We start from the raw sequence: 12,128 nt of genomic DNA, 5'->3' as shown, positions 1-12,128 counted from the left end.
GGAAGCACAACACATGAAAACTTATGGGATGCAAAAACAGCAATCCTCAGAGAGAAATTCATAGCTATGAATGCCTTCATAAAAGAGATCTCAAATCACTAACCTAATTTTACATGCTAAGAAGCTAAAAAAGAAGAGCAAACTAAACACACAGCTAGCAAAGGAAGAAAATAACAAAGATCAGAAGAGAAATAAATGAAATAGAAAGTTAAAAAAGGGGGGGGAGGGAGGGGAATATCAATGAAACCAAATGTTGGTCCTTTGAAAAGATCAACAAAATTGGCAAAGCTTCAGCCAGACCAAGAAAAGAGAGAACTCAAAGTACTAAATCCAAAATGAAAGTGGGTACCTTACTACTGACTAACAGAAATTTAAAAGGATTCTAAGAAAATACTACAAACAACTGTGTGCCAACCAATTAAATAACCTACATGAAAGGGACAATCTGTAGAAATACATAAACTACCAAATCTAAATCAAAAGGAAATATAAAATCTGAACATACCTATAACAAATAAGTAGACTGAATAATTCATCAAAACCCTCCAACAAAAGGACCACCAGGGTAGCTCAGTCAGTTAAGCATCTGCCTTTGACTCAGGTCATGATCCCAAGGTCCTGGGAATTTCTCAGTTTGAATTAACACTGCACTGGGCTGCACTGGGCTCCCTACTTGGTGGGGAGCCTACTTCTCCCTCTCCCTCTGCCTCTCCCCTGCTCGTGTTCCCTCTCTTGCTGTCTCTCTGTCAAATAAATAAAATAAATCTTCAGAAAAAACAAAAAAACAAATTAAAAAAACCTTCCAACCAGATGGCTTCACTGATGAATTTTATCAAACATTTAGAGAAGAACATCAGTCGTTTCCACTCTTCTAAAAAGAAACAACAACAACAACAACAGAAAAGGAGGAAACACTTAGCTCATTCGGTGAGGCCAGCACAGCCAAAGACTTGACAGGACATTTAAAACCACAGGACTCCACACTTTGACAGGTAACTGTGTGGCACAGGAATAAAGCTGTTATATTACATGTAACTAATGTTAACACCGAGTTAGAAGGTGAAGGTTGTCAGACTGGATTTGCTGTCTACAAGAGTCTGTGGGGAGCGGTTACCCTTTAAAGGAGGTACCCTTCAACAAATGGGTTAAAGTTTAAGGAGAGGGAAAACGTATATTATGTTAACACTAGTCAAAATAGAGCCTGAGCAGTTAAATTAATATCAAAGAATATAGATTTCAGAGGAAAGAAGATCAGCAAAATCAAGACAGTCACTTCATACTGACGAAAGGTCAACTCCTCCTAACAACCCTAAATGTTAACAGAGTTTGAAAATATTGTTAATCCAAACGGAGAAAACTACAGAGAGGAACAGGCAAAGGGACAGAGTTAAAGGCTTCAGTGCTTCCTTTCAATAACTGACAGAACAAGTCAACCCCAAATCAGCAACACGGTAGATTTAAACAAGACTGTCCTCGGCTTGATCTGATTCACATTTATGGAAATCTCCACCCAACACCATCAGCTACACAACGTCCCCAAGTGCACATGGGACGTTTGCCAAGATAGGCCACACATTCAAGACAAAGTATGTTCTCTCAGTACAGAGGAGTTACAAGAGAAATCAATACAGAAAATATCTGGAAAACCTCTCAAATATTTGGAAACTAAATAACATACTTGTAAATAATCCATAAATAAGTCAAAAGAAAATTAGAAGGTGTCCTGAAACAGAATGAACAACATGAAAAGAACATATAAGTTTCCCTTTTCCCCTCTTACTGTCATGTCAGTTTAGCAAAATTGGTATGTTCTTTTTATGATATGCTAAACTGACAGTAAGAGGGAAAAAGAGAAACTTATATCAAGAAATGCTTATATAAGACAAGAAGAAAGGTCTCAAATCAATGACCTCAGCTTCCACCTTAAGAATGAGGAAAAGAACAGGGACACCTGGCTCACTCGTCAGTTGAGCAACAAACTCTTAGTTTCAGCTCAGGTCCTGATCTCAGGGTCACTGGGTCTCTGCTTGAGATTCTCTCTTCCTCTGCCCTTACACCTCCCCACTCCCGCCTCACCCCTCACTTGAATGTGCTCATGTGTGTGCTCTCCCTCTAAGATAAATAAATCAGTAAGATCTTAGGGAAAAAAAAAAAAGAATTAGGAAAAGAACAAATTTAACCCAAAGTAAGCAAAAGAAAGAAAATACAGATCAGAGTGGAAACAGAAAACAGACAAATAGAAAAAAATATATATAGAAAATCACTGAAACCAAAAGCTAGTTTTTAATAAGACTTTTAAAAAATGATCAAAAAGAAATCTAATGTCACAAGGAAATAATTTTAAGAAGTAGAGGTAATCAATAATATGATCAATCACACTAAAATCAAAACACCCAACAGCATTAATAGGCTAAGTGTAAAGTACGCATGGTGATCTCATAGAAACCCTTAACAGAGAATAAGAAATTTAGGTGTACTGGGTTCTTAATAAGTGATAAACTTTATTATTCAGGATACTCTGCCAGGATTTAAAAACGAAATTATTATGAAAGTTAAGAAAAGAAAATCTTATTTGGAGCAGAGTCAGGAGGCCGGCAGGGGGCGCTCTGTGGCCAGCCCTGGGTATCACTACAGACCCAACAGGAAGAGAGGCACCTCGCAGGTGGGTACCACTTTACTAACCCAGCTCCGGGACCGAAGGTTTCCTGCTGCCCCGGCAACAGCCCAGCCAATGAGAGACGGGCACAGTTCAGCCAATGGAGACGGCCACCATCCAGCCAATGAGAAGCCACTATACTCCCAGCTCCGGGTTCCCTCCAATGGACTTTCTGTTTACAACAGCCCCCGCCCACCCACCCTCGCCTATAAGAAGAGCCCGCGGCGCTCGCTGTCCGCACCTGCCTGGGGTTCCGGTGGGAACCCTGCGGCCTGGGCTGGGGACTCGGCTCACTCCCGAGCACCGCCTCTTCGCTGGGGGAAGAGCCCGCGGTGTTGTTTCGAAGGTTAACGGTGTGTAAGTCCACAGGGCGCGGAAGGTGTCCTCGCCGTGGACTGCTAGCCCGCCCGGTCACTCACCTCCTCGGGGTGCAGGAGCGTCGTGCCCTCCGATGACCACGGGGATCCCCGCGTCTTCCAGCCGCCCCTTCCATCTCTCAATGACGGCCGCAGACCGGTCCTGGAAGCACGAGGAGCTCGCTCGGAACAGCCCCGAGGGACGCGCGAGGCCGCGTCCCCACCGGGAAGGCGGGCACTACCTGACTGGCGTCGTTGAAGACCGAGAGCTCCATGGAGCCTTGGAAGTCCTGCTGCAGGACGGACCGCAAGCACTCGTCCAGCCAGGGCTCGGCGTTGTGCACGGGGAGGATGACCGACTGCGAGCCAAAGACACCGGTTAGCGCGCCCCGGCGCCGTCAGGCCGTCCGCTCGGCGGTCGTGTCCCTGCCGGCCCCCGCGGGCTTCCCGAGGCCGAGGCCGGACTCCCCTGAGAGCCCGCGGGGAGGCCGCAGGGAGAGCCGGCGCCCGCCCCCCGCCAGCTCGCAGGCCCCCCGAGACGGAGCAGGCCAGGCCTCCCCGCCCTGGTCTGTGGGCACTTCGGAGAGCAACCGGGAGTCGGAGAGGCGACGCTCCTTCCCGACCCCACGGCGCAGGCCGTTTGCCCGTCACTGGTCGGCAGCATCGTCCTGGGGGACGAGCGTCCGCAGGTCTCCCTGCCCCGCCTGAGAATAACCTCCCGGTCCCTCTCTCGGCGGACGCTGGTGAAACGCGGCGGGCGCGGGGACGCCGGGACCCCGACCCTTCGGCCCTTCCGCCCTCCTCGCCCGGGGGTCTGCTGCGGGGGCCTCCCGCGGCCGCCACCAGACACACGCGTGGGAAGTGAGCGGGCCACGCCGGGCAGCCCGGCCGCCGGCAGCGGGCGGACGCGGGTCCTCGGACACGGACGGGGGCCCCCAGCCCGGAGCCCGCGCCCGACCGGGGTGCGCACGAGGCCACGCACGGACACGCGTGTGTGCAGCGTCCACGGGGAGCGTGCGCAGGTCGCGGGGCACCGAGCCCGAATGCGGTGTGGACAAACTCGGAACCCGACGTGCAACCCAGTCAAGCCCTCGACTCCGGGCCTCCGACTCAGCGGCCCCTTCCCGGATTTGTGGGACCCGAGAAGCGGTCCCCTGCCGCACTCACGTGCTCATTTTTAAGGAAACGCTGTTTTTTAAAGGAAAAGGAGGGAGTGTTTCACTGTCCTCCAATCTGCCACGTAAAACACAACGTCCAGCCCCACGGTGGGCTTCATCGGCTTCCCGGGCTGCGGCCCCTTCGGGCTGAGACCCTCCTGGGCAGGCCCTCGGGAAGGCTGATCCTCCGCGGGGAGGAGGCGGGGGCGGGAGTAGGGAGGGGAGAGAGAAGGGAAGGGGCGGGCGGGACGGGCGGGGAGAGGAGAAGGAGGGCAGAGAAGGAAAGGAGAGGAGGGGAGAGAAAGGAAGGGGCGGGGAGGGGCGGGGGGATGAGAGGGGAGAGGAGAGGGAGGGAAGGGGGGGAGGAGGTGGGAGAGGAAGGGGCGGGGAGAAGGAGGGAGAGAAGGGAAGGGGCGGGGAGGGAGAAGAGAAAGTGGAGAGAAGGGGCGGGGAGGGGGGGGAGAAGGGGTGGGGCGGGGGGGGTAGAGGAGGGGAGAGGCGGGCGGAAGCGACCCCCGTGGCCCGGGCACCTACCACGTGGGGCGCAGCGGCGGCGGCGGCTGGGTCCCCCCGGGCCCGCATGGCCACGCGCTCGGGCAGCCGCCCCGCCCTCGGAGCCTCCGGCGCTCCACCACCCACGTCGGCCTGCGGCGCGTGCGCCGACGGCTCCCCGAGAGGCGGGGCCCGAGGCCGGGGCGCATCCTATTGGTGCGGAGAGCCATCGATCGGCGGGGAGTAGAGGGGAGCGGCCTAGAGAGGCCGGAAGCCCGAGGTGGGTGGGGAGCACCGCGCGGACCCGGGGAGGGGGCGGGCCTGGAGGGAGGGGAGGGGGAGGGGTGGGTCAGTGGGAAGCGGGTCGGGGGTACTGGGTGCACGGAGAGGGGCAGGCTCCGGGAGGAGAGGGGCAGGGGCGGGGAAGGGGGAGGGGCGAACCCGTGGGGAGGGGTGGAGCCAGGGGCGGGTCGGTGGGGAGCGGGAGGGCCCTGGGGGGGTGGGGGAGGGGTGGGTCAGTGGGGAGGGGGAGGGCCAGAGGAGGGCAGGGGTCACGGGGAGGGGCGGGCTCCCGGAAGCGGGAGGTAGGGGAAGGCCCAGGTCCGGTTAGAGAGGGTTGGGGGGTGGAAGGGTTAGGGGAGCGGGCACAGAGAGGGGGAGGGCGGGTGGGGGGGAGTGACGGCAGGGCAGGGGGCGGGCCGTGGGGAGGGCAGCGAGGCAAGGGGGATGTTAGGTGGATGTTAGTGCGAGGGCCGGGAAGGGCAGGGGACTGGGCGGGGGACTGGGCGGGGGAAGGGCTGGGGCAGGGGGCGCTGCGCGCCAGGGGTCCAGGCATCTTGTGCCCTGGAGCCTGGGCAGGTCCTGTGTCCCTCCACCCTCCTCTCTGCCCTGGCCCTTGGCCTCCAGCCCTGCTGCTCTCACCTGAAGGAGTAAATCCCTCCGAGGTCCTCAGTGAAATGAAATGTCATAAAAATACTGAGGTCGTGGAGAAGGTGGGTTTTGTTCCAGAGAACCGCGCTTTACGGTTGGTTACACCCGAAAATCCAAACCAGATGACCTTTCGCATAACCGTTTTTAAAAGAAAGCAGGCAGGTGACATGTCCTCTGATTGACCCGACAGTGGACTAGGAGAAGCCTGGCAGGGGGGTGCGGTGCACAAGGACACCTGAGCTGTCCCAGCAAGGAAGGGGTGCAGGGGGCAGGGGCCTGGCTGGGCCTCTGGCTGGCATTGGCCCCTGGTGTCTGCGTCCCCTGCCCGGGCTCTGGGGCTGCGGTGTAGGTGCCTTAGAACACCTTCCCACAGGTGCCCCCTCCAGCTGTGCTCAGTGGAGGCTCTCACTCTCTTACCAGGTGGGGTCCCCTCAGCTGTGAGAACGTCTGCCCCCCCTGGTGGGACCGGCCCCTGGGGGCCCACTGAGTCCTGCCTGGAGCTGGTAGACTGGCCGACACACTGTGCCCACCTGGGGTGTGTCCCAGCGGATGTCAGTCAATGACCAGGGTTGGAGCCCCGAACTAGGGTTAAATGCAAGTGGTTCTACACACTAAGGGTGTAAGCAAAGCCACACTTGTGCTATAGATTTTTTAAGCATCACTTCAAACCTAGTTTTTTCTTAACCTGCGTCTGTATTTGCAAAGCCTGTTGTACAAGTTGAAATTCTTAGGTCAGATGAGTGAAGATGCCACCTTGTTTACGGTGGGGTAAAGCCAGGCTGGGAGTTTGTTCCCAAGGACCTCATGTTCTCCAAAGGTTGGCATAGTGGGAATAGTTTATTTTGAGCAAGTTGGTAAGAAGTCTCATGGTAGCTACCGGAACACCCGTGGGCTTAGAGCCAGCCCCTCCTCCGTGCGTGTGGGAGGAAGAGGTGGGGGGCCACACCGGGTGCCTCACGCCTCCACAGAATGTGCTATCGAACTCGGCTTGGCTGCCCCGTCTTGCTTCCTGCACCTCTCTTGCTGCCAGAAACTTGGTTTTTACTGCCTTTTGGGCAATCAGAGTTTGGCTATTATCTGCCTTTTGCAGACAGAGTGCTGGGAGGCACTTCAGAAATGCAGGGTTGAGGCTGGGGGACGGCCTGAGACGAGTCCCTTCACCGGTGAGAAGATTCTCAACAGAGAGACCAGGCCCGGGGACTGACCCCTGCCCGCACCAGAGGGACAGAGGGAGGACTCACGGGGACTGAAAATACGAATGAAGTCACAGGGAACGTAAGGGGAGGCACAGAAAACTCGGGCTGTGGGTGCGTGGAACGACCTTTCTGCTACAGTTGTGACTTGTGCAGACTAGAGGGTGGTTGTATTCAGAAGACCTGGCACCAGTTTTGAGGGCTTTCAAATTTAAAAACTGCCCAACAGGGACTTAAGATGCTGGTGTCGGGGCTAAGATGCAGTGAGGTCTGGGTGCTGGGCCCCAGACCCACAGTGAGACTTCCTTGAGGGTAACAGGGAGGGATGAGTTGGAGCTCCAGAAACAGCCGGGCGTCCCCAAGAGCCAGCTCTGCAAGACGTGTGGACATGCTTCGCAGGTTTCCTGGCAGGATGAACCCCAGCAGAGCTCTAGCTCCCCCTGCCAGGACAGTGGGGTGGCCAGGAGGCCAGGAACAGCCAGGCACTCAGGAGGGCAGTGTGCTCGGCCTCCAGGGGACGGGCTGCCGCAGTGGCCAGAGCCCTGGAGAGTCCACATGTTTTCAGGGGAACAGCCAGCTGCCTGACCATGTGTGGCCAGAGCTGGAACGGTCTCGTCTCGCGTTTTGAGGTGGCTCGGGAACTCACCATGTTAGTTTAATGGCTCACCAAGGAACGGCAGCCGGAGGCCTGGTGTGGACGTGAGCACGTCAGTTCCATTTTCAGCAGCCTAAGTTCTTGGACCTCAGACCTGTTGAGGTTCTGTTGCTGCCGCAGGGACTCTGGATTGTTCTTCCATCCCCTCCAGCTGGTTGGCCACTGGGTGCAGGGTGAGGGTGCCCAGACCCCGCTGCTGTCCCCACAGCCACAGGCAGGGGTCGGCCAGTGGGTGATGGTGGAGGACAGCCCAGGAGCTCCATTGTTCCCTTCTCCTCCGAGGGCTCTCAGCTCTCCCTTGGAGCACCGACTCCCAGCTCAGCCGTTCTCTCGGAGCGACCCCACCCCTACTGGGCGGAGGAGCCAAGTGCTGTCACGAGGAGGACCACTGGAGTCCCACAGAGACCCGAAATCCTGTCCCGCGACAGTGCACGGGGAGACTGCAGCTGAGCACCACTGAGCACCTGGCCCGTAAAGCAGGCAAGAAACGTTTCCTGGGGTAACTAATGCGTGGAAGCCGTCGTTCTAAGACGGACCAGGCCATCAGGAGCTCTGGAGAGGGAGATTCCCATTAGCTAAGCATCTCCTGTGTGCCAGGCACGATCTCATGACTTTCCGGCACACACGGCGGACCTGAAGCCAGAGTCTGGACTCCGTCACTGGCCTGGCTGCAGGAAGTAATGAGGTTCCCATCAGGCTTCATTCAAGGAACAGCTGAGCAAACATCGGGAGTGGATGTGATGCAGGCATCTGAGTATCCCATGGAATGCCTGTCTCTTGGCCTGGGCACCCAGAAAGCAGAGCCTCAGCCTGGGCCTGTTCAGTGAGGGTTTTTGTCCCCAGGAAGCTGGGAGCTAGGGAGTGAGGCAGGGAAGGTCAGGGAGCCAGGACCAGTGTGCTCTGTTGTTGGCGCCCCCATTGTGGGCTGCTGGACCTGGACCCTGAACCCTCCCAGAGCTCTGGAGAACTGTCCACTGGAGCATGAAGGGGAGAAGACTTAACCCTTGGTCTTGCCGTCTGGGGTTGCCCTTTGGGTAGCATCTACTCCCCTCACTTCTGGACAGTGGTGCAGGGTCCCACAGGTATCCCCTGAGGTGCCTAGCATGCGGCAGGCCAGGTGAGGGCTGCCCAGAACTGAGTGCCCTGGGTCTGGCTAGAACCAGAGACAGCACCCAGAGGACAGCAAGGGTTGAGCGAGAGGCGAGAGGAAGTGACACAGGTTGGAAAGGCAGAAGGAAACTTAAAACAGGGCCTCTGCCTGCCACCAGCAATGGCTCCGGAGTGATTTCAGCCGTCTGCTCTCCAGGTGCTGGGTAACCCACAGGTGGGTGGCAGGTGCCGGTGGGAGACGTGTGGATGGCGCGGTGTCAGTGCTCAAGCACCCTGAGGCCAGGGCTCAGACAGCATCTGGCGAAAGGCCAGGCGGGGCCAGTTAGATGTCTTCCTCCTGTGTTTTAACAGGAGGATGTCCTCTGTGGGAGGAAGCCAGAGGTCTCAGGGGGGGCTTGAGGCTTTGAGTGAGGCCTCAGTGGCAAAGCTGGGGGCCTGGCAGGGGGTTAGCCAGGAGCCTCCCCCAGCCCCCTCAGCACCTGTCCCTGGTAGCTCGCCTGGATGAAGGCTGCCCAGGCTCCGACACCCATCAAGTCCTCCACGGCTAGAACGAAGCTCCGGGCACTACTGCAAAGTTCTTCAACCGCAGCTGTGCTGCCCATGGGAGAGGGCGTGTTCACGTAGTGGCCAGGCATGTGGAGCGAAGCCAGGGTTTGGGGCCACACCGGCACTCTTTCTGGGTTCTGCTCCTTCCTGGCCGGATGCCCTGGGCATGTCTCAGCCATGGCACCTGTGTGAGCCCCCTCTTCTCATCGCCTTGCTCTCGTCCACGCTGTGTGGGAAGGCACAGTGTAGGCCGTGGTCTCAGGCTCGGAGAGCCGATGTCTGCCCTGTGCACCTGCTGTGCCTCTGGGGGTCCCACAGCAGGAGCCAGCCCCGGAGACTCCCGGGCAGTCACAGAACCCCCACCTGTGGGACCCCACTGGCAGGACCTCCTGCCAAGCATGATGCCCTCCGTGCCCCCCCCACTGCTTCCCACCACAGCCCTCCTCCGATGCAGCTCATCCGTCGGCCGAAGGACCTACACTTCTCTGTGTCTCCTGCTTCCTGGCCCTCCGCCATGTAGCCCCTTCCCTGCCGCTGCGTGAGATGGTCCCGCCAGCTCCACCACGAGCTGCTCCCACCCTGATCTACTTCCTTCCCACCCCGAAGCTGATGCCCACGCCTCATTCGAAGCTGACCTTGGTATCCCCGCCCTGTGTCCTCCGCCAGTGCCCTGTGGCCCCTGAATGGACAGCACGTCCTAACACATCACAGAGCCCTCCTTTCATTTCTGGGCACCGTAGGCTGCTGGGGAGGGGACAGGTCTCTGGCTTCCAGTCCCTCGTGTGTCCAGTGACAGCAGCCTGCAGATGCCCTAAACTCAAGGACCAGATGGTCCCTAACACTCATATGGGCAAGGATGGAGCCTTCACTCATAATCTCTAATGCACTTACCAGGCGAGAGTCTGTTCTTCCTGCACAAAAAAGTATTAAAAGGTACTTTTCAAAGAAGTAAAACTATGACTCATCCAAATATAAAATGAACACATGTCAAGGGTTTTAACTTGTTAATTAACGGGGAAACCAGTGAGATGTTAAGCCTGATTAAAATGAAAACCTGAACATGGACACACGGGCCATCAGGAAGGCGGAGGGACGCACCCCTGAACGCAGACCGTGTTTGCAGTGACCTCTTCCTCGGCCGGGACCCAGCTGCCTCTCTCTGGACAAACCCTAGCTGTCCGGGAGTCCAGTCACTCTGCAAAGACGATGCAAGGAGCTGGACGCTGCAGAGCGAGGGAGCCCATTGCGGACGCAGCTTCCCGCGACAAGGGTGCCCAGCAGTCCACTCAGGGGTTCTGTGCCGTGCTCCCATGTTACGGGCCAAGGCTCGGCACAACCTCGGCTGCCTCCCTTGGCGCACCCGAGCCCCGGCACAGAAGGAAAGGGGGTGATGGGTGCTTTTGCCGTGGGCTCCATGGAGAGCCATGCTGGGGCTGGGGTGAAGGTGTGCATGGGAGGGGTGGCTAGCAGTGCGACCCCGCTCTGTTGCTCTCCCCTTTCACAGGGCAGATCATCTGGGGAAGGTGGGGAGGGAGCCCCGGCTGGCTGGGAGGAGCTGCCGTTCCGGTCTGTTCCGTCAGCTCCCGTCCGGGCCTCCTGCCCCCCAGGCCGGCCGTGTACGGGAGTGCTGCTCAGGCACAGGCTCGCTGCCAAGCTGTAGGTGACCTGTGTTTGCCTTCCCTGATGGGAATAGCTGTCATCGGTCCCCCAGGACTGCCTCCTTTAACTGGATTTTGTTGGGAGACACTCCTGCCTGCATCTTGCGGGCTTGTCTCTGCCCGGCTGGGCACGTCGAGGCTGCCCTGGGTGGTGGTTGCCTGGGCTGTTCACATGAGCGGCCTGGAGGCGTGAGGTGGGGTCGCTGTCCGGGAAGGAGAGCAGGTGGCCTGCCGTCCTCTGTGAAGAGAGGCCCTCTCCTGTCCCGGACCGCCGGCCCACGCGGCATCTCTTGGGCCTCCTCACGTGGCCCCTGGGGATTAGGGCTCCGGGAACCCGTGCACACATGCTGACCCGGGGCTCACTGCTTTTGTTGTGAGAGCTCAAGTCCTCTACCTCCGACCCAGAGCTCTGTGTCTTCTGTCAGCCCCATGAGGACGTGGCGGACCGCCTGGCTAGCTCCCAGCGCAGGGGGCCCTCCCAGCCCTGCGGAGTCCGGCACGGTATCCTGCGGATGCCGTCGGCAGCGGGTCTGTCCTCACCGCTGCTGGGCTGTGGCTGCTACTGACCGCCTCCACCCATCTGGGGACCTGGCCGGGGGACCCATCTAGCTTGAGGACACCTAAGCCAGGAAAGCAAGAGGGAAAATCAGTATGTAAAACCCCAGCCCATGTAGGTTGTGTCCAAACCCTGATGCAGGTTTATCTTTTCCCAACTCGGCCCCCAGCTCACAGCCCGAGACCACACTGCTCTGCCCCAGCACTGTCTCTCCTCTAAGTTGCCACCTCCATGGGGGCAGGGACAGGATCTTTCTGTCCACTGCCAACTCCCGGTGGCCAGCAGAGCCCCGTGACCACGTGAGCCGGCCGCTAATGCAAGGCTGGGCCAGGGAGGCTCCCCAGGCCCTCGGGATCCGGGCTGGGCTTCGGGTCCAGGCTCTTCCCACACCTTCGCCCGTAACCCGGGGTCAGACAGGAGAGTTCCCACAAGCAGCAGGCCCCCCACATGAGATTGTGCGTCCACATGGAGATCTACTTAGGGACCTAACACTATTATCAAAATGACTCAAAATTTTCAGAGTGCTTTTTAGCTCAGTTTTACCTGGTAGGCGTATGTATCACCAAGCAGCAGGTCTATACTACCTGAAATAGTTGGTTTGGTTTATCTGGTTATTTTGATGAATGTGGACAGTAAAGTCGGATAATAATTCAGGCCTTCCCAGAATTACACCGTTCCGTCCTGTGGCCCACAGGAGGGGCCATGCCCAGCGCCCCCACCCCAGCCCCAGCCAGCCTCTCGCGGGCTTGTGGTGGGCTGCAGAGCCCTTTGACGTCAGGTGATTCCACTGAGTCTATGGATTCTGGCTTCTCATGGAGC

At 57.6% G+C, this 12,128-nt stretch overlaps 1 protein-coding gene and 1 long non-coding RNA gene across 13 annotated transcripts in view; one reads left to right on the top strand and one right to left on the bottom strand.

Annotated features, from left to right (window-relative positions):
* Positions 1-4,828, bottom strand: part of B3GNTL1 (UDP-GlcNAc:betaGal beta-1,3-N-acetylglucosaminyltransferase like 1) — a 111,257-nt gene extending 106,429 nt beyond the window's left edge. For 8 of the 12 annotated variants that reach the window (XR_009348245.1, XR_009348246.1, XR_009348244.1 and 5 more), the window contains exons 1-3: positions 4,704-4,828; positions 3,255-3,371; positions 3,076-3,175 (exon numbers count right to left, since the gene is read on the bottom strand). Coding sequence is in view for 8 of the 12 variants with exons in the window: in XM_059150191.1 (XP_059006174.1) it covers positions 3,076-3,175; positions 3,255-3,371; positions 4,704-4,751 (265 nt within the window). In the remaining 4 variants the exon portion in view is untranslated. Of the gene's footprint in view, positions 1-3,075; positions 3,176-3,254; positions 3,372-4,179; positions 4,394-4,703 lie in introns of those variants that run through there. The other 4 variants (XM_059150195.1, XM_059150199.1, XM_059150193.1 and 1 more) reach the window with 4 other exon arrangements.
* Positions 4,675-10,049, top strand: LOC131816956 (uncharacterized). Its single transcript, XR_009348249.1, has 2 exons — positions 4,675-4,941; positions 7,722-10,049. It is a non-coding gene; the product is annotated as an uncharacterized LOC131816956 (long non-coding RNA).
* The last annotated feature ends 2,079 nt before the right edge of the window (positions 10,050-12,128 follow it).

The sequence above is a fragment of the Mustela lutreola genome, chromosome 15 (assembly GCF_030435805.1).
Source record: "Mustela lutreola isolate mMusLut2 chromosome 15, mMusLut2.pri, whole genome shotgun sequence".
Classification (NCBI taxonomy): domain Eukaryota; kingdom Metazoa; phylum Chordata; class Mammalia; order Carnivora; family Mustelidae; genus Mustela; species Mustela lutreola.
This window is presented reverse-complemented; position numbering and strand designations above follow the sequence as displayed.